We start from the raw sequence: 26,147 nt of genomic DNA on the forward strand, positions 1-26,147 counted from the left end.
TCCTGACCTCAGGTGATCTGCCTGCCTCAGCCTCCCAAAGTGCTGGGATTACAGGCGTGAGCCACTGCGCCCAGGCTAATAATTTTTTTTTTTTTTTAATAGAGACGGGGTTTCGCTATGTTGCCCAGGCTGGTCTTGAACTCCTGGGCTCAAGCGATCCACTCACCTCGGCCTCCCAGAGTGCTGGGATTACAGGCATGAGCCACTGTACCTGGCCCAAAAGATTACATTTTTTAATAAAACAAATAATACAGACTCTTACCTTAAATTTAGGATAGTCATTCATGAGGATCGTCACAATTCCAATATAAGGAACAAATCTAAAACAAACAAAAAACTGATTATCACAGAATTTCCGATGTAAAGCAGCTGTTGTCATTCACTGAATATTATCAATATCTTCTATAGAATACTAATTTTCAATTCACAAAGTCCATTTCTATATACTGCCCTATTTGATCCTTGCAAAAGCCCAAGTGATAGGAAAGTTAGGAATATCACCATTTTAGAGATGAGGAAACAGATGATCATGCCCAAGGTACATGGTTTCTGTGTGGCAGAACCAGCACCAGATAGAGCCAAGGTCTTAGATCTCCAGGTGGTGACTCTAATGCTACATGTTGATACAGTGCTAGGGGCTAGGTTTATCATCATAACCTTCAGGAAGCTGTCAATCTAGCTGGGGAGACAAAGCAAGCATAGCCAGAATATTACGAAGTACTTCATGTTAAGTGGCCAAAAAGTGAGTGTAAGAGCTCATTATAGTACTTAGGATTTCACCACCTTCTCATTTTTTAATCACCTGTAAGCTGTGTTTGGTCCTATTAACTTGAAACTTTTCTAGAACAGTTTTCATCACCATATGTAGCAAACCAGTCTCAACTCCCATCTTCCTTTCCATCTTGGCAGCATTTGACTTTCATGACCACAAATATGCTCTGGAAATTCCTCCTTCTTGGTTTCTTAATGTACCACAAATTTGTTTCTTCACCTAACTCTTTGGCTGCTACACTTTCTTTTCACTAGCTCTTTCTAATTCCTCATGCCCCTAAAGTTTTTCCCCTCAAACTAAGCAAAACCACCTGTTAAATTATCTTACAGCACCTGATACATTTCCTTTGAGGTCTTTATAATAATTATCATACTTTTACTTAAATAATTAGTTGTACAACAGATTCGATACATGTCTGTCTCCCCTACCAAACCAGAAGCTCTATAAAGGCAACAAGGATGCCTATCTTGTTCCCCCTGTATCCTCAAGGTCAACATAGTGCCTTACACATAGGAGATATCCAGTATATCCTGCCTGATTGAATGTCTGAATGTCCGGGCCTCTTCTTTTTGCTCTCTCTTGGGGAAATCCTATTTTCTCCCAGGGCTTAAATTCCTCTCCATGCAAAAGACTACTTTGACATCATAAGCATTCACGGCAGAAAGAGAAAATTAGCAGGGTACCATCGATGTGGGCGGAATAGGTGGTTAGCAAATGTAAAACTTTCTTCTTTATCCTCCTCTTCTATCGCTGGACTCCAGAGCGGACTGGCAATATTGTACTAAGCTAGAGCCTGTCATAGGGACGCTGAGCTGAAGTGGAGGCTGACCTTTGCACACTTTAAAACAGCCCAGACCATGCCAAAGACAGCACAAACAGAAATTACCTCCCACATAATATCTACGCCATCAAAGCCTCAGGCAAACTTGAAGAACACACATTTTGTTTTTGACACATTTCACTTCCCTTTAAGAACTCGCCTCTGCCTCTGCCTCTGCCTCTACCCCTGCCCCTGCCCCTGCCCCTGCCCCTGCCCCTGCCTCTGCCTCTCCCCACGGTCTCCCTCTCCTTCTCTTTCCACGGTCTCCCTCTGATGCCGAGTCGAAGCTGGACTGTACTGCTGCCATCTCGGCTCACTGCAACCTCCCTACCTGATTCTCCTGCCTCAGCCTGCCGAGTGCCTGTGATTGCAGGTGCGCGCCGCCACGCCTGACTGGTTTTCGTATTTTTTTGGTGGAGACGGGGTTTCGCTGTGTTGGCCCGGCTGGTCTCCAGCTCCTAACCGCGAGTGATCCGCCAGCCTCGGCCTCCCGAGGTGCCGGGATTGCAGACGGAGTCTCGTTCACTCAGTGCTCAATGGTGCCCAGGCTGGAATGCGGTGGCATGATCTCGGCTCGCTACAACCACCTCCCAGCCGCCTGCCTTGGCCTCCCAAAGAGCCGAGATTGCAGCCTCTGCCCGGCCGCCACCCCGTCTGGGAAGTGAGGAGCGTCTCTGCCTGGCTGCCCATCGTCTGGGATGTGAGGAGCCCCTCTGCCTGGCTGCCCAGTCTGGAAAGAGGACTGTCTCTGCCGGGCCGCCATCCCATCTAGGAAATGAGGAGCGTCTCTGCCCGGCCGCCCATCGTCTGAGATGTGGGAAGCGCCTCTGCCCCGCCGCCCCGTCTGGGATGTGAGGAGCGCCTCTGCCCGGCCGCGACCCCGCCTGGGAGGTGAGGAGCGTCTCTGCCCGGCCGCCCCGTCTGAGAAGTGAGGAGACCCTCTGCCCGGCAGCCGCCCCGTCTGAGAAGTGAGGAGCCCCTCCGTCCGGCAGCCACCCCGTCTGGGAAGTGAGGAGCGTCTCCGCCCGGCAGCCACCCCGTCCGGGAGGGAGGTGGGGGTCAGCCCCCGCCAGGCCAGCCGCCCCGTCCGGGAGGGAGGTGGGGGGGTCAGCCCCCCGCCCGGCCAGCCGCCCCGTCCGGGAGGGAGGTGGGGGGGGTCAGCCCCACGTCCGGCCAGCCGCCCCGTCCGGGAGGGAGGTGGGGGGGGTCAGCCCCCTGCCCGGCCAGCCACCCCGTCCGGGAGGTGAGGGGCGGCGCCTCTGCCCGGCCGCCCCTACTGGGAAGTGAGGAGCCCCTCTGCCCGGCCACCACCCGGTCTGGGAGGAGTACCCAACAGCTCTCTGGGAGGAGTACCCAACAGCTCACTGAGAACGGGCCATGATGACAATGGCGGTTTTGTGGAATAGAAAGGGCGGAAAGGTGGGGAAAAGATTGAGAAATCGGATGGTTGCTGTGTCTGTGTAGAAAGAAGTAGACATGGGAGACTTTTCATTTGTTCTGTACTAAGAAAAATTCTTCTGCCTTGGGAAAAAAAAAAAAAAAAAAAGAACTCCCCTCACTTCCTGTCTCTTGTCTTCACCCCTCTCTGTCCTCTCCCTTCTGGCAGGATCACTGAGACCTGTCTCTCTTGCCCCATCCCCAAACTCCCATTCCATACACTGGTGTTTCTTAAAGCCTAGACCTCCTCTGTCACAACCGCTTGAGGGCTTGTTAAAAATGCAGATTCTTGGCTGGGCACGGTGGCTCACGCCTGTAATCCCAGCACTTTGGGAGGCTGAGGCGGGTGGATTATGAGGTCAGGAGATCGAGACCATCCTGACCAACATGGTGAAACCCTGTCACTACCAAAAATATAAAAATTAGCTGGGCATGGTGGTGCACGTCTGTAATCCCAGCTACTCAGGAGGTTGTGGCAGCAGAATCGCTTGAACCCGGGAGGTGGAGGTTGCACTGAGCCAAGATTGTGCCACTGCATGCCAGCCTGGCGACAGGGCGAGACTCTGTCTCAAAAAAAATAAATAAATAAATAAATAAATAAAAATGCAGATTCTTGTATCTTTCCCAGACCAACTAAGCCAGGGAATTTCTGAAAGGTGGGGCCCAAATAATGCTCCTGTACATCAAAATTCAAGAAGTACAATTTTAGTGTGAGATGCACATATAGGTGTGTGATGGCAAATAATATCCCTTCTTAGGGTTCATGCTTTCATCTCAACCCCTGGGATCTCCAAGAGCTGAAAAGTAACAGTCGTTAAAGAATGGCACAGCTAGGCTCTAAGAGGATGGATAGAGGTTTTCTACATTTTATATATATTTATATATATATATATTATTTTTCCTTTTTAATGCAGTAACTGTTATTTCTTTTGTCTCATTTTTAACACTTCCATAAAAGCAATAGCTTTCAGTAAATCACCTAATTTAAGAACATAAAGGCAAATGCCTCACAGTAAAGTACAGATTAAGAGCTATAAAAGCATCTGTGATTTCTACTAAAACATTAAGCTGCTAATTCTGATCTGATGATCAATAAGCAGCCATTCTAATACACAGAGACTCTGTTACCTCCATGCAATGATATCTATGCCCAAAGAACCACAATCCTCAGCTCCCAGCAATCACATAGCCTGCTTGTGAATAATCCATGGAATTTAAAAAAAAAAAAATTTTTTTTTGATACATGATCTTACTCTGGCACCCAGGCTAGAATGCAGTGGTGTGATCATAGCTCACTACAGCCTTGAACTCCTGGGCTCAAGCAATCCTCCCACCTCAGCCTCGCAAGGAGCTGGGACTACAAGTGCACGCCACCATGCCTGGCTAATTTTTAAATTTTTTTGTAGAGACAGCATCTCACTACATTGCTCAGGCTGGTCTCAAACTCCTGGGCTCCAGCGGTTCTCCCATCTTGGCCTCTTAAAGTGCTGAGATTACAAGCGTGAGCCACCACACACAACCTGAAACTTTTTTTAAAAGGTTGGCTTTTCTTTGCCCACTGTAAGTGAAATGAAAGCAACTTGGTCTTTAGGAGTAATATAAGCAAGATCTAAGGATCCCAGAATATGATGAGGCAGTCCAAAGTCAAACAAAAGATTTAATTGTCTGTACCACTGTTACCCTCCATGGACAGAGATAAGCAAAGAGCTGATAATCAAGTGTATAATGCTGCTATCATCAGTCATCTTAAATTCAAACCATTTGCACTTTTTGCCTATTTTGCTCAGATAAACTCATGTGCTAAAGCAGAGTTGCTAATAAGCAGGAGGTTTAAAGTAAGTAAAATGAATGCCATCCACAAAGCCAACTCCAACACTAGCCTGTGCCAAGTTAATATCTAGAAGGTAAAATGCATTTCATATAGTTAAATACATTTCCGTGGGAATTCTTGGGATCAAAGGTACTGCTGAGGAAGAAAGCACTGTCTCCTGATGCTCATAGAGATCATTAGACAAAAGGCCAAACAAACAGTAAAGAAAAGATGCCACAAAAATTAAGAAGAGACCCCAGCACAATTCTGTCAAATATCAAAAGGGGTCTGTATCTGGGAAGTCTGAAATCCAGCAGCAACTAAATGAGAGAGTAAGAGAATATGCGATGACCAGAAAAGGATCATCTTGTTTCTAGAATGACTTGTTTCAAGGAAGAAGTACATTCAAAAAGTCTTATCCATAAAACTGATTTCAGTTAACAGAGAGCTCAATTACTCTACTCCTTCCTTATATATTTTTAATTCTTCTTTCCATTTTCAACATTTCTGTTCCCCGATCCTCTGCCAATCTTTCACCCTTTTCACCTGCTGCTTTCTATTCCTTCTTAACTAATGGGTGCTCTTGAATTTTTCAACTTCCTGAGTTTAGAAAGAAATCACCTTTATTAATACTTAATTGGTTCAGTATTAGTTTCATTTTCTAAAATTGTTTTTATTACATGCTACGACATGAATAAGCCTTAAAAACATTATGCTAGGTGAAAGAAGCTGGACACAAAAGACTACGCATTGTATGATTCTGCTTATATGAAAAGTCCAGAATAGGGAAATGCACAAAGACAGAAAGCAGATTAGTGGCTGTCCGGGGCTGCAGGAAGTAGAGGATGGGGAGTGACTGCTAATGAGTACTGAGTTTTATTTTTGGGGTGATAGAAATGTTCTGGAATTAGATATTGGTGATGGTTGCACAATCTTGTGAATATACTGAAACCCACTGAATTGTACTCTTTAAGATGGTGAATTTTATATTCTAATATATGTGAATTATATCTCAATAAAAGTTTTTTTAAATTATTTTAATTTAGAGCCTTAGGCTTCAACATAAAATTTTTTTAGTGTGCAGCTATTAAAAAAAAAGAGAGAGACCAGCCTGGCCAACATGGTGAAACTCCATCTCTACTAAAAATACAAAAAATTAGGTGGGCATGGTGGCACATGCCTGTAATCCCAGCTAATTGGGAGGCTGAGGCAGGAGAATTGTTTGAACCTGGGAGGTGGGGGTTGCCGTGATCCTGCTGTTGCATGGGCAACAAGAGTGAAACTCTGTCTCAAAAAAAAAAAAATTTTTTTTTTTTTAATGCATAAAGGAGGCGGAGTGCAGTGGCTCACATCTGTAATCCCAGCACTTTGGGAGGCCGAGGCGGGCAGATCACCTGATGTCAGGAGTTCGAGACCGCCTGGCTAACATGGTGAAACCCTGTTTCTACTGAAAATACAAAAAATTAGCTGGGCATGGCTAATCCCAGCTACTCAGGAAGCTGTAATCCCAGCTACTCAGGAAGCTGAGGCAGGAGAATCCCTTGAACCTGGGAGGCAGAGGTTGCAGTGAGCTAAGATCGCACCATTGCACTCCAGCTTGGGCAACAAGAGCAAAACTCCATCTCAAAAAAAAAAAAAAAGCATAAAGGAAGCCAGGCACAGTGGCTCACACCTGTAACCCCAGGACTTTGGGAGGCCAAGGTGGAGGACTGCTTGAGCCCAGGAGTTCAAGACCAGCCTGGGCAACACAAGGAGAGCCAATCTCTACAAAAATTAAAAAAATTAGCCAGGTGTGATAGCATGCACCTGTGATCCTAGCTACTGAGAAGGCTGAGGTGGGAGGATTGCTTGGGCCTGGGAGGTGGAGGTTGCAGTGAGCCATGATTCTGCCACTGCACTCCAGCCTGGGTGATAGAGTGAGACTCTGTCTCAAGAAAAAAAAAAAGCATGAAGACGTATGTACTACAGTAACAGACTTGCCTGTGGAAAAGCTCTATTCTTAAGATTTGTGTACATCCTGACTTTGAAATACCAGTTTAGTGTTTTATAAACACAACTTCCACAAAAGAAAGTGTTATGTTCCATTACGTGTCAAGCTCAGTAGAGGTACAATCAATGGAAAGTAAATTTATATAGTTAAGATTCTGTGCTTCTGCTGTTCATGTCTTAGGTTTTTTTTTTCTACAGAAACTTCCTTAATGCAGAGAGTACTAGACTATTACATTTTTTTAAGTAAAAGCTCAAAATGGTCTATAGTTTCTATGTTGGGATTTTAAAAATAGCATTAAATAGTGTGGAATTTTTTCTTTTCTTTTTCTTTTTTTTTTTTTTTTTAAGACAGAGTGCCGCTCTGTCGCTCAGGCTGGAGTGCAGTGGCATGATCTCGGCTCACTGCAAGCTCCACCTCCCGGGTTCACGCCATTCTCCTGCCTCAGCCTCCAGAGTCACTGGGACTACAGGCGCCCGCCACCATGCCCAGCTAATTTTTTTGTATTTTTAGTAGAGACGGGGTTTCACTGTGTTAGCCAGGATGGTCTCGATCTCCTGACCTTGTGATCCGCCCGCCTCAGCCACCCAAAGTGCTGGGATTGCAGGCGTGAGCCACCGCACCCAGCCCAGAATTTTTCAAAAATTGTCCAGAAGACAAGTTACTTGAGTGAAAGCTCCCCTAACCTTTCGTAGGATGATGCATCTTTTACCCAACCAATGGGCCAGAGTGAGCAGACAGAGCTGTAATAAACACTTAAGAATCAAGACCCAGGCCAGATGTGGTGGCTCATGCCTGTGGTCCCAGCACTTTAGGAGACCACGGTAGGCAGGCCACTTGAAGCCAGGGGTTCCAGACCAGCCTGGCCAACATGGCGAAAACCCATCTCTACTAAAAATATAAAAAATTAGCCAGGAGTTGTGGCACACACCTGTAATCCCAACTACTTGGGTGGCTGAGACATGAGAATCATTTGAACCTGAGAGGCAGAGGTTGCAATAAGCTGAGATTGCTCCACTGCACTCCAGCCTGGGCAACAGAGCAAGACTCTCCAGCCTGGGCAAAAGAGCAAGACTCTGCCTCAAAAAAAAGAAAAGAAAAAAAAAAAGAAGACCCAGATAAAGGAACACTCAGTTGTACTAGCAGGAGTATAAATGAAACAGGCTTGGCAAAATTTGTCAAAAGCCTTAACATATGAGTATGCTTCACCCAGTAATTCCACTTCTAGGAATTTACTCTGAAGAATGATTGGGCAGAAATGCTGAGATATACATAATAAGGATATTTATCATAACATTGTTCACAATAAAAAAGCTGGAAATAATCAGAATACCTAACAACAGGAGACTGACTGAATAAAATCTATATGTTCTATCCATAGGATAGAGTATATGGTCTTTCCATACAGTGGAATAGCATACAGCTTTGAAAATGATGATATGATGATAAATATATTGATTTGTAAATATGCTAGTAATTTTTTGGGTAAAAAAGGGGTTATAAGATAGTGTGACCATTCTCCTTTCACACACAAAATGCGTTTTATGTTTGTATAAATATGTACATACTAGGGCTGGGTGCCGTGGCTCATGCCTGTAATCTCAGCACTTTGAGAGGCCAAGACAGGTGGATCATTTGAAGCTGGGAGTTTGAGACTAGCCTGGGCAACATATCGAGACCCCATCTCTACTAAAAATACAAAAAATTAGCTGGGTGTGGTGACACACACCTGTAATCCCAGCTACTCGGGAGGCTGAGGCACAAGAATCTTTTAAGCCCAGGAGGCAGAGGTTGCAGTGAGCTGAGATCATGCCACCCACACTCTAGCCTGGGTGACAGAGCAAGACTGTCTCCAAAAAAAAAAAAAAAAAGGCAAAAAAAAGTACTCATTAATATTTTTATCTCTACACATAAAGGCTAATATAAACCAAAAAGTTAATAGTAAATATTTATGGAGATCAAGAAAAAGGAGACAAGAAGTGACTTTGCTTTTTGATTATTGATATTTTCTTATGTTTCTACATGAATCTGTACATTTATAATTTGAGGAAAAACAAAGACTCAAAGAGACTGGAGAGTTTAAATAATCACATTAGCAGCATCTTGGGAACTGAGGAAGATGGGGACTAGTATTTCTCAGAAGCACTGATGACCTAATTTGGATTATAAAAGTATTTTTAGCTCCATCAAAGGAAAAGTTCCTTAAAGCGGGGACATATTAAAACAACAATAACAACCACAGCTCTGCAGCAGGCAAAGCACAATGATACCTGTTCTGATCTGATCTCTTTGGCCCCAAACTGAGCATCTCTCGTGCTATAACTGAGGAAGCTTTCACTTAGCAACTCATACTTCCTTCTCTATGGGAACTGCGTATCTCAGACCTGCTTACTGGTGTAATAACTCTGTATCCATACAGTCTGTTCTAGGTCAAAAGGAGCAGAGGTTCTGACAGTGGCAAAAGTGCCATGTGGCATCTAACTAGTGAGAATTAGCAACTATCCATTTCAGAAATGTTACGCTAGTAATTTTTGTATGATGGTTAAGGTGGACTATGCAGTCAGCCACTTACGATCATCAGTATAATCTTAGATACATAACCTAACTCATTTATGTTTCCTCATCTGTAGAATGGGAATATTAGGGTTGTTCTGAGGTTAAAATGTGGTAATACTTGTAAAGCACTTAGAATGAGTCTCTGGTACACAATAAGCCCTAATAAACGTGAGTTATTGTTAATACTATTAATTACATTAAGGGAGCAACAATGCCATACTTCCTTAATACCAACAACTTACAATTCCTGTCCTCCACTGAACTGTTCTCCTGATAAAATCTGAAACAAACAGGCTTAATATAACTTTTTAATTTCATTCAACCTCATCAATTTCAAGACTAGAAATATTATGGATTAAATTAACATGATAAAACTAATTTGGATGAACACTTTTGAGTTATTGACTTAGTACTTCTTAAGAAATATAAATATAACCCCATCTCTACTAAAAAAAAAAAAAAAATTAGCCGGGCATGGTGGTGGGCGCCTGTAATCCCAGCTGCTCGGGAGGCTGAGGCAGGAGAATCGCTTGAACCCAGGAGGCGGAGGCTGCAGTGAGCTGAGATCGTGCTATTGCACTCCAGCCTGGGTGACAGAGCAAGACTCCATCTCAAAAAAAAGAAAAAAAAAAAAAGAAATGTAACTTTCATGAGGCAGGATTAATAGTGCTCTAGACCCCCAGAGGCTAGCATAGTGTGGACGTAAGAGCACATGGAAGGTGCCCACTATTTCTTGAGTGAACCAAATAAGTGAACACATTTTTTAAAATTGTCACATCCAATTCACCATTTCATCACTAGTATTCTATTCTTTTATTGCACCCCACCCAGTTCCTCACCTTTGGAGTAGTATACCTGAAATTTTAGACACTTTTTAAGAAGCAAAATTTTCAAAGGACACAAGGGTGATTTGGTGGAACCAGAACCAAATCTCTATATTCAACTGTGTATGATCAAATAATATGATTGAGAGGGCCACACTTCAAGTGATATAAAAAGTTTGAGATGCTCCCCTCTATACTTACCCCCTGGCTCTCCCCACAACATCTTTTTTCTCTAGCCAATGTTGTCCTTGTTTATAGAGGCCTCGGTCATCAACCGCATTATTATCTCCTTTGGTCAAAAACTTGATATGCCCATTTTGCCTTAAAAGAGTAAAGGAAACCCAAGTCATCAAATACCTTCATGGCATTTAAAGCACAAAATCTGTTCTTGTTAACCAAAAATGTTTGTGGCACTGGGGTATCTTTTCACCATTCTAGTGTCGAAATAATTATTTATGGAGCTACAAGAATGTTAATAGCTGTGTTGTTTATAAATGACTAAAAACAAACTAAAGATCCAATATTAAGGAGCTCAAATATTATGTAAACATTAAAATAATGGTATAGAAGAATGACAAGATTGTACAAATTTTATTAAGTGAAGAAAAGAATACAAAATAGCATGTACAGTACAATCTCATTTTTATATTAAAATAAATACACACTACCAATTTTCTGGAAACACAAAGAACAAAGGAACACAATAAACTATCTCACAGGATATAATTGGCAAGATACAGACTATGGGAAACTACAGAATAACCCAGTTTCTCCAACTAATGACTTGCAAGGAACAAAGAAAGTTAGGGAAGTAACCTACAGATTAAACAAGAGACGGCCAGGCGCGGTGGCTCACGCCTGTAATCCCAGCACTTTGGGAGGCCGAGGTGGGCGGATCACCTGAGGTCAGAAGTTCGAGACCAGCCTGGCCAACATGGCGAAACCCTGTCTTTACTAAAAATACAAAAATAAGCTGGGCATGGTGGTGGGTGCCTGTAGTCCCAGCTACTCAGGAGGCTGAGGCAGGAGAATCACTTGAACCCAGGAGGCGGAGGTTGCAGTGAGCCGAGATCACGCCACTGCACTCAAGCCTGGGCGACAGAGCGAGACTCCATCCCAAAACGAAAAAAACAAAAAAACAAGAGAGTATAAAGCCACATCAACTAATTGCAGCTGAGAACTTTATCTGGGTCCAGATTCAAACAAATTGTTTAAGAAAGTTATGACACAATTGGGGATTTGAACAAATATCAAAAACTTGATGATACTAAAGAATTGTTTGGCCAGGGGCAGTGGCTCACTCCTGTAATCCTAGCATTTTAAGAGGCCAAGGTGGGTGGGTGGATCACTTGAGCCCAGGAGTTCAAGACCAACCTGGGCAACATGGCAAAGCAAAAAATACAAAAAAATTAGCCAAGCATGATGGTGTGCGCCTGTGGTCCCAGCTGAGGTAAGAGGATCACCTAAGCCCTGGGAGATTGAGGCTGCGGTGAGCTGTGATCGCGTCACTGCACTCTAGCCTTGGAGACAGAGTGAGACACTGTCTTGAATAACAAATAATAATAACAGGAAGGGGAAGAGGTGGGAGTAGAGATGGAGCAGAATTGGCTATATATTAATCATCACTGGGACAGGGATGATAGATACATGGGGGTTCCTCATACCCTTCTGTACATGTCAGAAACTCCCCAAATTCAGAAAATAAAAGCAAAAAAAAGGTATTAGACAAGATCTAAAATAATACAGACCAATGGATAAACAGACCAATGGATAAACAGTGGCTATCTATGGCTTTCTTTAGATTACCTTTATCTTCTTTTTTCTCTAACAAACATGAATTACTTTTATATTAGGAAAAAATGTTAGCTTTCAAAGAAGAAATACCTCAATTCTTCAGATATGCCAGGGTTTACAGGAACAGTATTTTGTTTTTTTGTTTTGTTTTGTTTTGTTTTGAGACAGAGTCTCACACTGTCGCCCAGGCTGGAGTGCAATGGCGTGATCTCGGCTCACTGCAACCTCCGCTTCCTGGGTTCAAGCGATTCTCCTGCCTCAGCCTCCCAAGTAGCTAGGATTACAAGCGCCCGCCACCACACCCAGCTATTTTTTTTGTATTTTTAGTAGAGACAGGGTTTCACCATGTTGGCCAGGCTGGTCTGGAACTCCTGACCTCATGATCTGCCCACCTCGGCCTCCCAAAGTGCTAGGATTACAGGCATGAGCCACCGTGCCCAGCCAGGAACAGCATTTTGTTGATCAGAAAATTATTAGTTTAATTCTACTAAAGAACCATGAAGTTTCTAGTAATTTTAAAATTTAATTGAAAGCAAAGTATATTTTACAGTTGATAAAGACTAGCTGAAAATTAATTCAAAGTGCATTTGGATTGACCACTGTAGTAGAAAGAAGAAAAATTAGCTTCAGGTTTCTACGGGCTAATATCCACTTAGATTCTAAGTCGGAAACTGGCTCACTAGATGTTAAATCTGCAGAGGAAACTAAATTGGGAGGTGTTGCAAACACCAAAGATGGTTAAGTGCAAACAGTCACATTAAAAATAAGATGCCAGTTAGAAAAAATGCGAATATATACAGAGAAAAATAATCTGTAGCTGACAATTCAGTAAGTGAAAAAAGGAAAAATTCTGAAGGGTAAAAGGGGACAGGTGCTAGGAGGGGCTCACTGCAAGAGTGAAAGTCAGGAACAGCAGGAAGGAAAACTGAATTCAACCCAGAGAACAATATCAACTCCACACATGCAGAAAAGGCAAATCAGATATGAGGAGATAAAATCCAGGAAAAGGGGAACTCCCCAGAAAAAGGAAAGGGTGCTAGAGAGATCTGGACTATTACCAAAGACTTGATTTGCTGGCAAAACAAACAAACAAACAAACAAACATACTAACACACCCAATTTCCCCTTCTGGGATGTAATCAGGAGTTATCACTATAGTTTTTTTGAAAAAGCATAGATATTCTTCATCTACTTAGTAGTGAAACAAATATTCTCTGGTAGCAACCGGCTCTTATTAGACCTATTTTTTTTTTTGAGACGGAGTTTCGCACTTGTCACCCAGGCTGGAGTGCAATGACGCAATCTTGGCTCACTGCAACCTCAGCCTCCCGAGCAGCTGGGATTAAAGGCGTGCACCACCATGCCCAGTTAATTTTTGTATTATTAGTAGAGACAGGGTTTCACCATGTTGGTCAGGCTGGTCTGGAACTCCTGACCTCAGGTGATCCGCCCTCCTTGGCCTCGCAAAGTGCTGGGATAACAGGCGTGAGCCACCGCACCTGATCTTACTAGACCTATTAAGTCCTACTCCAGCATTTCACAAGTCATAGGGTCAAAATACTGAGTGAAGGCATATTTACATAGGATTTTTCCCTTGCTGGAACAAGGACCAAATATTTAATATTATCTACTTCTAGGGAGATCAAAGAGTTTAGAATTTAATTCACCCATCACAATACTGTGAAATTAGGAAGAAGGAAATAACCACTTTACAGATGAGAAAAAAATAAGACCCCAAAAGCTAAATGAGTACAGAATAATGTATCCATCTGCATGGGAAAAGCAAAGCTAAGGATTAAGTCACCCAATGGTAAAATTTCTCTTTCCAAATACTTAATCACATGCCAGTGTTCAGTATCATCCAATTATAATATCTCCTGATATGGTTTGGCTGTGGTCCCTACCCAAATCTCATCTTGAACTGTAGTTCCCATAATTACCACGGGTCATGGGAGGTACCCAGTGGGAGGTAATTGAGTCATGGGGGCAGGTCTTTCCCAAGCTGTTCTCATGATAGTGAATAAGTCTCATGAGATCCAATGGTTTTATAAATGGGAGATCCCCTGCACATGATCTCTTGCCTGCCGACATGTACAACATGGATTTGCTTCTTCTTTGCCTTCTGATTGTGAGGCCTCCCCAGCCATGTGGAACTGTGAGTCCATTAAACCTCTTTCCTTTATAAATTACCCAGTCTCAGGTATGTCTTTATTAGCAGCATGAGAACAGACTAATATACCTCCTATAGGATGAACCTACTAAATACATACATTTTGAATATTATTTGTCCCCATATTTAAGAACAATCTTAATACTATTAAACCAAATGGGGCTAGGTGCAGTGGGTCATGCCTGTAATCTCTGCACTTTGGGAGGCAGAGGTGGGTGAATCATTTGAGGTCCGGAGTTCAAGACCAGTCTGGCCAACATGGTGAAACCCTGCCTCTACTAAAAATACAAAAATTAGCTGGGCGTGGTGGCAGGCGCCTGTAGTCCCAGCTACTTGGGAGGCTGAGGCAGGAGAATTGCTTGAACCCGGGAGGCAGAGGTTGCAGTGAGCCAAACTCGCACCATGAACTCCAGCCTGGGCGAAAGAGCGAGACTCCGTCTCAAAACAAAAAACAAAAAACCAAAAACCCAAATGGTAATCCTGACCAGATATTTCAGTCTCCCCAAAAGAAAAAAGAAAATTGAAAATTTCTGAATATTAACAGGGTCTGTTATCTACACAGGCCTGCAAGTTGAAGGTATCTCAAGAGTCTGAAATAAATCACCAAAAACCCCAGATTACAAGTACCATATTTAAAATCATCAGAATTCTGTACAAAATTATTTTAAAAACTTAAGGATTTTCCAATTAATATATTCTCTGTCTATGAATCTGCCCAGAAGCAGTTTTAAACTGAAGTCTATGACTCATTCAATTTCTTTTTCTTTTCTTTTTTCTTTTTTTGAGATACAGTCTCACTCTGTTGCCCAGGATAGAATAAAGTGGCATGATCTCGGCTCACTGCAGCCTCAACCTCCTGGGCTCAAGTGATCCTCCTACCTCAGCCTCTTGAGCAGCTGGGACTACAAGTGCACACCACCGTGCCTGACTCATTTTTTTTTTTTTTTTGTATTTGTAGAGACAGGGTTTCACCATCTGGTCTAGACGCCCAGGCTGGTCTAGAGCTCCTGCGCTCAAGCACTCCACCCGCCTCAGCCTCCCAAAGGGCTGGGATTACAGGCATGAGTCACCACACCCAGCCAAACTCACTCAATTTCAAAGGATCACAAATTAAAATGGAGAAATTTTCCTCCAGCTTAAACAAGGCCTGAGCTCAATTTGATTCTCTCTGATATATTTAGGGGAAAGTTGGTTCAGCTTTGTTCACAACAGGCATTGCTGAGAATGAACAACACAAATCCACTTTCAGAATCTGGAAAACACTATCCATGCTGAATAAACCTCTGTAATTCCAAAATAAATTTCTTTCTTTTTTTTTTTTTTTTTTGAGATGGAGTCTCAGTCTGTCATTCAGGCTGGAATGCAGTGGCGTGATCTCAGCTCACTGCAACCTTAGCCTCCCAGGTTCAAGTGATTCTCCTGCCTTAGCCTCCTGAGTAGCTGGAATTACAGGTGCCCACCACCACGCCTGGCTAATTTTTGTACTTCTAGTAGAGATGGGTTTTGCCATGTTGGCAAGGCTGGTCTTGAACTCCTGAGCTCAGGTGATCTGCCCGCCTCAGCCTCCCAAAGTGCTGAGATTACAGGCATGAGCCACTGCTCCCGGCCCCAAACAATTTCTAAAAATTTAAGTTATTCCTTCCCAGTCAATAATATAATGTCACTTTAAATTATAGTATTTCCACATACATACTGATATCTGATTTTATTTAAAAAAAATAAGCAGTCATATCTTTATTTCACCAATGAAGAACTCTTCTAAACTAGAATGTTTATAGGAATTTCAAAAAGCAACGGTTGACAGTTTCCTCTTCTTTCAAGAACTGAAATCCACCAGGTGCAATGGCTCATGCCTGTAATCCCAGCACTTTGGGAGGCCAAGGCAGGCGGATCACTTGAGGCCAGGGGTTCGAGACTAGCCTAGCCAACAAGGTGAAACCCTGTCTCTACTAAAAATACAAAAATTAGCTGGGCATGGTGGCACATGCCTATAATCCCAGCTACTCAGAAGGCTGAGGCATTAGAATCACTTGAGCCCGGGAGGTGGAGGTTGCAGTGAGCCGAGATAGCGCCACTGCATTCCAGCCTGGGTAACAGAGGGAAACTGTCTCAAAAAACAAACAAACAAAAAAAGAACCGAAATCATGCCTACTCTTTCACTTCTTGTCTGTGTGTCATACAGGATGCCTCCCTTTTCTTTCATTTCTTTCTTTTTTGAGACAGGGTCTCACTCAGTCGCCCAGGCTGGAGTGCAGTGGCACAAACACGACTCACTGCAGCCTCAAACTCCTGGGCTCACACAATCCTCCCACCTCAGTCCTCCAATTAGCTGGGACTACAGGCACATGCCACTACGCCCAGCTATTTATTTATTTATTTATTTATTTATTTATTTATTTTTTGAGACGGAGTCTGGCTCTGTCGCCCAGGTTGGAGTGCAGTGGTGCAATCTTGGCTCACTGCAACCTCCACCTCCCAGGTTCATGCAATTCGCCTGCCTCAGCCTCCCAAGTAGCTGGGATTACAGGCGCCCACCACCACACCTGGCTAATTTTTATATTTTAGTAGAGACAGGGTTTCACGATGTCAGCCAGGCTGGTCTCGAACTCCTGACCTCAGGTGATCCACCCACCTCGGCCTCCCAAAGTGCTGGGATTACAGGCGTGAGCTACCATGCCTGCCCTTTTTTGGTTTTGTTTTGTTTTAATAGAGAAGGAGTCTCACCATGTTGCCCAGGCTGACCTCAAACTCCTGAGCTCAAGCCATTCTCTCACCTTGGCCTCCCAAAGTACTGGGATTGTAGGCGTGAGCCACTGTGCCCAACCAGAAGATTCTATTTAGGATCTATCTTTATGTCATAGTTTTTTGGAATTATATACAGAGTCACTGACAGGTTGGGAAGTAAAACGGAACCAAGAAAAACCTCTGGAAAAACCTTCAGGGAAAGAAATGAACTAATAAATAATTATTTACAGTTTTCAAAATGTTCACTAAACTTTCCAGCATTCATAAAAATGGACTGGAAGAAGGCCTAGAGGTTCCTCACTGTTTTACAATCTTTAGGCTATCAAAACTAAATACCACAAACACTTAAAAGCACTTAGAAACAAAGATGCTATACTTTGCACATACTTTTCATGAATCTTCAAGACTCGGTGAACTATAGGAATCTCTCTTCCTTCTATCCTAAAAACAACAATTTCTCCCACTCGTATGGGATCTTCAACTCGATTTGTTAGAAAGAGAAGATCTCCTCTATGAAATGCAGGTTCCATGCTGCCACTGGAAGGGAAAGAAGAATATAACAGCAAAAACAAAGTATGAGATTAAATGTACTTTCCAAATTAGATATTCAACAAAATAAAAAATATCACTTTTGGAGTATACTCAATACCCTAACAACTATATCAACAGAAATGTGTATTGTTCTCAAAATATGGTTCCCTCAGACTAAAAAGTTACGCCAAAGGATTTTTGTTTTAGTTATTAACCTTCACTAACTAGTTCCATTTCAAGTATCACTAGTCAAAGAAGCTTAAATCTTGAAAAGGTCAGTGTTACTAATTCCTTAACCTTTTAAAATTTCAAATGACAAACAGAATATAAAAGAATGAACTTTAAAACAATGCCCTTATTCTCACTTCATCTGAAAACACTAAACATATTCAGATATGCAAATGAGAACTGGATCATCTTCCTCTGCCATTTATAAAGATAACAGCCAAGATGACCTTATATGTTCAACTCATTTAGAAGGAAAAATGGCTCATCAAGTCAAGGAACAGCCAGCTACAGAGATAATGCTTGTGTTATCAATTTACTTATTTTAAAAAGAGAAAAAAAGAAAACCAAGGAATAAGCAGAGATTTTTGCCTAAGAATTTCCGAAGCCAGGAAAAGATTCAATTCCATGGTAACAAGTAAGACTAACTTCTACAGAGTATCTTCTTACCTCTTACCTCTTCCATCCTACGCCAAGTGCTAAAAAGGTCCTAAGATATTTGCACTAATTTATGAACCCCTTTTTATCTATAAAGAAGTAGCCCATCAGTCTTTTTCAGAAACTCAAGCTCCGGTTTTCTATAACAACAGCTTAAGTAAGAATAGAAAGACAAGAAATAAAGTTCAATGCAGGAATAAGTACAAACTCCAAACACTTTTGTTTAAAGACTCTCTTCCCTCTATGTAAAGGGATATGGCAGTGGGTCTCAAATTTTGCTGCACATTGGAATGACCTGAGGGACTTTTAAAAAATCTCAGCCAGGTGCAGTGGCTCACACCTGTAATTCCAGCACTCGGGAGGCCGAGGTGGGCAGGTGACCTGAGGTCAGGAGTTCGTGACCAGCCTGACCAACACAGTGAAACCCAGTCTCAACTAAAAATACAAAAATTAGGTGAGCATGGTGGCGCACGCCTGTAATCCCAGCTACTCAGGAGGCTGACGCAGAAGAATCACTTGAACCCAGGAGGCGGAGGTTGAATGGGCTGAGATTGCGCCATTGCACTCCAGCCTGGGCAATACAGTGAGACTCTGTCTCAAAAAAAAAAAAAAAAAAGAAGAAGAAGAAAAGAAAGAAAAGAAAAGAAAAGAAAAGAAACTGGGGGCCAGGCACGGTGGTTCAAGCCTATCATCCCAGCACTTGGGAGGTTGAGTGGGGAGGATCACTTGAGATCAGGAGTTCAAGACTCAGTCTCTGTAAAAAAAAAATTAGCCAAGTGTGATGGCACACTCCAGTCTGGGCGATGGAGGGAGGCCCTGTGTTAAATGTTCTTATCACAAAAACATAGAAAGGGAAGAAACTTTTGAAAGTGATGAATATATTCACTTGCTTGATTGTGATGATGGTTTCACAGGAATATACTTACCTGCAAATTGATCAAGTTGTATACATTAAATATGTACAGCTTTTTGTATGTCAATCATATCTCGATAATTTGGTTAAAAAAGAGTAATCTAAGTACTATTACTTAGGTTCTAGATAATGTTAATGCACTATTACTTAGATTCTAGATAATATTAATAATTCCATTTATTTTAAATATGCACTCCATTATCTCCAGAAAAGATTTGGGCTTACAAAATTAAGCCCAAAATATGACAAAACTGTAATGTTTCTTTTCTTTTTTTTTTTTTTTTTTGAGACAAAATTTCAATCGTCACCCAGGCTGGAGTGCAATGGAGCGATCTCCGCTCACTGCAATCTCCGCCTCCTAGGTTCAAGCAATTCTCCTGCCTCAGCCTCCTGAGTAGCTGGGACTACAGGCGCCTGCCACCACGCCCAGCTAATTTTTGTATTTTTAGTAGAGATGGGGTTTCAACATGCTGGCCAGGCTGGTCTCGAACTCCTGGCCTCAAGTGATCTGCCCGCCTTGGCCTTCCAAAGTGCTGGGATTACAGGTGTGAGCCACCACACCCAGCCTATAATGTTTCAGTCAAACAACCAAGTGGTAATTCTCTAAAAACGAGTTACTAAATTAGGTTTTAAAATCACTAAGAGTGGTTGCGCATGGTGGCTCATGCTTGTAATCCCAGCATGTTGGGAGGCCAAGGTGGGAAGATCCTTGAACCCAGGAGTTCAAGACCAGACTGGGCAACACAGTGAGATCCTATCTGCTACGGTTTGGCTGTGTCCCCACCCAAATCTCATCTTGAATTCCCACGTGTTTTGGGAGGGACCCAGCAGGAGGTAACTGAATCATGGGGCAGGTTTTTCCTGTGCTGTTCTAGTAACAGTGAATAAGTCTCACGAGATCTGATGGTTTTAAAAAGGGGAGTTCCCCTGCAAAAGCTCTCTTCTCTTGTCTGCTGCCATGTGAGACCTGTCTTTCACCTTCTGCCATGATTGTGGGGCCTCCCCACTCACGTGGAACTGTAAGTCCAGTAAACCTCTTTCTTTCGTAAATTGCCCAGTCTTGGGTACGTCTTTATCAGCAGCATGAAAATGGACTAATACACCGTCTCTACAAAAAAATTAAAAAATTAACCAGGCATGGTGGGGCAGGCCTGCAGTCCCACCTGCTCAGGAGGCTAAAATGGAAGGATCCCTTGAGACCGGTAGGTGGAGTCTGCAGTGAGTTATGACGGCGCCACTGCACTCTATCCTGGGTAACAGAGCGAGACCCCATCTTTAAAAAAAATATTCACTAAGAGTATGAGTGCAAAGATAGGGAAGGAAGCAGAGTGGAAAAAAAAAATTCAGTACTATTTGTCACCATAAGAGATGGTATTAATGCCTTCAAAATTCCTGGAGTCTAGTTTAGAAGCGATATTTAAAGGTCAGCAGGAAACTTGGAAATAATTAGTGATGATTCTATCCTGACATTGAGAACATGCTACAGAAAAACTCTTAATTTGTGGAAGTACTATAACATCTAATTAACTAACAACTAAATATCAGGCCTGGTGTATCAAAATGAGGAGTATAAAAAGACAGAAGAATTTCAGGAAAATAAAGTACAACGAGACACTTTATTAAGGGATGTGACAAAAACAAACCTTAACATGGTAACCTTTTTGTAGAAAGGTCATGAGCCCTTTGGAGTTCTGAATGGAAATGCCTAACAAAGTAAGAATTTCTTTTCTCTCTTTTTTTGGAGACAGGGTCTCGCTCTGTCACCCAGGCTGAAGTGCAGTGGTGCAATCACAACTCACTGCAGGCCTCAACCTCTAGGGCTTAGGTGATCCTCCCACCTCAGCCTCCCGAGTAGCTGAGACTACAGGTCCATGCCACCACACCCGCTAATTTTTGTATTTTTTGTGGAGACAGGGTTTCACCATGTTGCCCAAGCTAGTCTCAAATTCCATAGCTCAAGCAATCCGCCTGCCTCAGCCTCCCAAATTGGTGGGATTACAGGCATAAGCCACCGTGCCCAGCCTGAGAATTTCTTACAACTGATAAGTAGTGACTAATTTTCTTCCAGGCCCTTTTCTGGAAAAGAGTAGTTTCTAAGAGAATGATATGCCAGTTATTTCATATCTCAATTTTTCTCCCAAGTAATGCCATGCAATTCCATGCCTTGAAAGGAAAAACTGTTACCTGAGCACCACTACAATTGGACTTTCACTTCCAGTTATTACCATTAACCCCTTCCAGATCATTAGTGCCGATGAGACAATCATTCCAAAATTTAGGACTTGATAATAGAGCTGCAAGAACAAAAGAGAAGAGATCAGATCCACCATTATCCCCACTTCGGAAAGCAACTGAAAGCAGTAACAATTTGAAAGTTTCAAGCAGTACTATTAGGACAACTACAGTTCTGAGACATTCTTTAATACATTATAATAATTATGGCATCAGCATATCAAAACAGGCCCCCCTTCTTTCACCCAAAGCACCCTGCTCCATTTTGTTTGGTAAAACATCAGTTACATTTATATAACACCATATTATTTTAAGAACATTTCACACAAGTTATTTCATTTGGGCTCCATAATCATTCAGCTTAAATTTATCACTCATGCTACTTACCAGCCAAGAGTAATCTGTCTCTGCTTCTGAACTCCTCTATTACTTTTTCTTTTTCTTTTTTTTTTTTTTTGAGATGGAGCCTCGCTCTTGCTCAGTCACCCAGGCTGGAGTACAGTGGTGCCATCTCAGCTCACTGCAACCTCCATCTCCTGGGTTCAAGAAATTCTCCTGCCTCAGCCTCCCGAGTCACTGGGACTACAGGCATGCGTCATCACGCCCAGCTAATTTTTTTGAATTTTTAGTAGAAACTGGGTTTCACCATGTTGATCAGGCTGGTCTCGAACTCTTGACCTCAAATGATCTGCCCACCTCCACCTCCTAAAGGGCTGGGATTACAGGCATGAGTCACCACACCCGGCCCTCTTACTTTTCTACTATACTTATCCCTTGATAATCATGGGAATAGTTAATGACATTTAACTCTACCTTCTCATTTTACAGTTAAGGAAACTGTCTTGAAAAGAGGAGACTTCACCAAGTCCTAAGCTTATCAGTCACATAGTCAAGACTTGAAGGTCAGCCTTCTTACTAAATTTCCAGTACTCCAACAAATTCTAAAATTCTGTGACTTGAATAAACAGATAAAACACCAGACGGCATTTCAATTTCAAATAAAGAAAATTCAGAACACGTGGAAAAAGGCAAAAAAATTACAAAATCAGATAAGATAAATAATATGAGCTAACTGTTTTGGGCCAAGGCTGGAAAAAGTATAGAGAGGATGACTAGACACCATGGCAAATAGTTCAAGGAAAAAGCTGGTACTGGAAAGTACTGGGAGAAATCTGAAAAAGCATATATTAAGGTCCAACTATGAAGAAACTTAAACACAGGACTGAAACTGTGGATCTAACAAAATATTAGTAATATAAAGTGAAAAAACAGAAGTTTCAAAAGGTCTTACTCTGTTGCCCAGGCTGGAGTGCAGTGGCACAATCACAGCTCACCGCAGCCTCCAACTCCTGGGCTCAAGCAATCCTCCCACTTCAGCCTCCCGAGTAGCCAGACGTGGTAATTTTTGTATGTTTTGTAGGGATGAGGTTTCGCCATATTGCCCAGGCTGATCTTGAACTCCTGGGCTCAAGCAATCCGCCTACTTCAGCCTCCCAAAGGGCTGGGATTACAGGTATGAGCCACCATGCCTGGTCACTTTTGTTAATATTTGCTTGTGGACATTCTACACAACTGTCCTAGTCTCTTCAAAAATCCAATGTCATTCAATGTCATGGAAAAAAAGGTGGAAGACTGTTCTAGATTAAAAAGTACTAAAGAGATATAACAACCAAATGTAACGCACAAACTTTGGTTTCTTTGCTGTTTTTTTCTTCTCATTCAGTTCTAATAATGCACAAACTTTGGCTGGATCTTGGTTCAAAAAAAAAGAGCATAAGAAAAAATCTGAACTATAAAAGATATTTTGGGGTGGACTGGGGAAACTCAAAATATGATTTGAATATTAAATGACATTAGGAAATTCATGTTTTCCTTTTTTTCTTTTTTTCTCTTCTTTTTTTTTTTTTGAGACAGGGTCTTGCTCTATCACACAGGCTGGAGTGCAGTGACATGATCTCAGCTCACTGCAACCTCTACCTCTCAAGTTCAAGTGATTCTCTTGCCATAGCCTCCCAAGTAGCTGGGATTACAATGGGCATGCATCATCACGCCCGGCCAATTTTTGTATTTTTAGTAGAGACGGGGTTTCACCATGCTGGCCAGACTGGTCTCAAACTCCTGGCCTCAAGCAATCCACCCGCCTTGACGTCCCAAAGTGCTGGGATGACCGATGTGAGCCACTGTACCCGGCCTCTAATTTTCTTAAATTATGTGATAATGGTGTTGTGGTTATGTGGAATACTATCCTTATCACAGGAGATGCATATTAGTAGTAGTTAGCTAGTAGTTGTAGTTAGGGGTGAATTCTCATATCTGCAACTCATTTTCAAGTGATTCAGCAAAAAAAAAATTCTATATATGCACACACACATAAGTATACATAGAACAAATATGGCCAAAATGCTAATAATTGTTGGATCTGTGTGACAGATTACAGGTGTTCCCTGTACTGCTTTTTCAATTTTTTCTGAAAAATTCCAAAAAATGCATAGAAAAAATGGAAGAAGCCAGGTGCAGTGGCTCACATCTGTAATCCCAGCAATTTGGGAGGCTGAGGTGGGTGGATCACTTGAGGCCAGAAGTAGGAGACCAGCCTGGCCAACATGGCGAAACCCCATCTCTACTAAAAACACAAAAATTAGCTGGGTGTGGTGGGACATGCCTGTAATCCTAGCTACTCAAAAGGCTGAAGCACAAGAATCACTTGAACCCAGGAGACGGGGGTTGCAGTAAGCTGAGATCGCACCACTGCACTCCAGCCTGGGCAACTGAGCAAGACTCTCTCAAAAAAAAAAAAAAAAGGAAGAAAATAAAATAAATGTTAGTTGTTATATTTGGGGGTGTAATACTAGGCAATTCTTATTTATTTCATTTTGATCATCTACATTTTCTACTTCTTCCCTTTTTAAATCAATTGTTATTTTTAATCAAAACATTATACACACATACATACAAGAATATGTAAAAAAAGCAATATCCTAGCCATGGCAGGCCACCTACATCAACCATTTTCATCTCTTCTAGCTATTCATTCTGGCGTTTACCCCAACCACTCTAAAAACTGTTTGTTTACTTTCATACTAGGGTGTTAATGCATGATGTTCAAAATGTACAATGAGGGGCTAGGCACAGACTCATGCCTGTAATCCCAACACTTTGGGAGGCTGAGGTGGGAGGATCACTTGAGCCTAGGAGTTCGAGACCAGAAAGCAAGACCTTTATCTCTACAAAAAAAAAAATACAAAAAAAGGCCGAGTGCAGTGGCTCACGCCTGTAATCCCAGCACTTTGAGAGGCCGAGGCAGGCGGATCACGAGGTCAGGAGTTCCAGACCAGCCTGGCCAACATGGTGAAACCCCATCTCTACTAAAAATACAAAAATTAGCCAGGCGCAGTGGCGTGTGCCTGTAATCCCAGCTACTCGGGAGGCTGAGGCAGGAGAATTGCTTGAACCCGGGAGGTAGAGGTTGCAGTGAGCTGAGATCGCACCATTGCATTCCAGCCTGGGCGACAGAGCAAGACTCCATCTAAAAAAAAAAAAAAAAAGAAGGTAGAGGAAAATTTAGCACACTAAATAGAGATGTGGATGATTAAAAAAAAATATCCAGAGGCTGGGCTCGGTGGCTCACGCATGTAATCCCAGCACTTTGGGAGGCCAAGGCGAGCAGATCACCTGAGGTTGGGAGTTCGAGACTAGCCTGCCCAACATGGAGAAACCCCCGTGTCTACTAAAAATACAAAATTAGCTGGGCTTGGTGGCACATGCCTGTAATCTCAGATACTCGGGAGGCTGAGGTGGGAGAATCGCTTGAACCTGGGAGGCGGAGGTTGCAGTGGGCCGAGATCGCACCACTGCACTCCAGCCTGGGCAACAAGGGCGAAACTCCGTCTCAAAATAAAAAAAAGAAAAATTAGCTGGGTGTGGTGGTGCATGCCTGTAGTCCCAGCTCCTTGGAGGCTGAGGCAGGAGAATCACTTGAACCCAGGACGTAGAGGCTGCAGTGAGCTACGATTGCCCCACTGCATTCTAGCCCAGGTGCCAGAGCAAGACTGTGTCTCAAAAAATAAATACAATTGTGATGAGGAATCCAGCTCTCTTGTACCATTTTCTATTTTCTCCCTACGATTAACCTGTTTTTCCTGCATACTTTTCAAAAACGTTTCAAGTTTCATATTCTTCACACTTGATCTTAGCCAAAAGGCCAAGAAGCGATCAAGTTTCATATTCTTATAAATGCACAGTTAATCTCTGAAAAGACAGACAAGAAACTGGAGAAAAGGAACCAGGAGTCAAGGTGGAAGAAAAATATTTTCTGATATACATACTTCACGTTTTTACAGTTTTTACTATATGCAAGTATCACCTGTTCAAAACTAAACTGTTTTGGTTTATTTTTTTAAGTCCATGCTAATGGCCAGAACACTATTTTTCTAGCATTCCAATGAAGCACGGTGTACTCAATCAATGTAATTAATCAATTTCCACAAAAGGAAATATGAACATTTTCACAGAGACAATTAGAAATATTTGCTGTTCTTTCAGTAATAGAGTGATGTGAGCACACGGATAATCTGAAACCTACTTTGACACTCACATTTACAGGTAAGGAAACTGAGGCACAGAGAAGCTAAGCGACATGCTCATGGCTGCTTATCTACTGGTTGGCAGAGTAGCACTATTAGAACTCTGGCCTCCTAAATTCTACGTTTTCAAGATGGTGGCTTTTTAAAAGACAAAATGGGTCTTCTTATTCTGAAGGCTGAATTGAAGATGTGGAGTGGGACATGATAGAAGTAGGAAAACTAGCTTCTAAGACACAATTATGTCAACCAGAAGATAAACAGTGAGGAATTCAGTTAAGACTCAAATTTCCAACTTTCTGCACTAAAAATA

General features: G+C 42.4%; 1 protein-coding gene across 5 annotated transcripts in view; it reads right to left on the reverse strand.

The window, feature by feature from the left end:
- The window catches only part of SEC11A (SEC11 homolog A, signal peptidase complex subunit), a 67,606-nt gene that overhangs the window by 916 nt on the left and 40,543 nt on the right, over positions 1-26,147 (reverse strand). For 3 of the 5 annotated variants that reach the window (XM_510560.7, XM_063795335.1, XM_016927327.3), the window contains exons 3-6: positions 21,207-21,316; positions 17,303-17,452; positions 10,408-10,527; positions 263-320 (exon numbers count right to left, since the gene is read on the reverse strand). In XM_510560.7, coding sequence (XP_510560.3) covers positions 263-320; positions 10,408-10,527; positions 17,303-17,452; positions 21,207-21,316 — 438 coding nt within the window. Of the gene's footprint in view, positions 1-262; positions 321-9,624; positions 9,663-10,407; positions 10,528-17,302; positions 17,453-21,206; positions 21,317-26,147 lie in introns of all 5 variants that reach the window. The other 2 variants (XM_016927326.3, XM_009429739.5) reach the window with 2 other exon arrangements.

The sequence above is a fragment of the Pan troglodytes genome, chromosome 16 (assembly GCF_028858775.2).
Source record: "Pan troglodytes isolate AG18354 chromosome 16, NHGRI_mPanTro3-v2.0_pri, whole genome shotgun sequence".
Classification (NCBI taxonomy): domain Eukaryota; kingdom Metazoa; phylum Chordata; class Mammalia; order Primates; family Hominidae; genus Pan; species Pan troglodytes.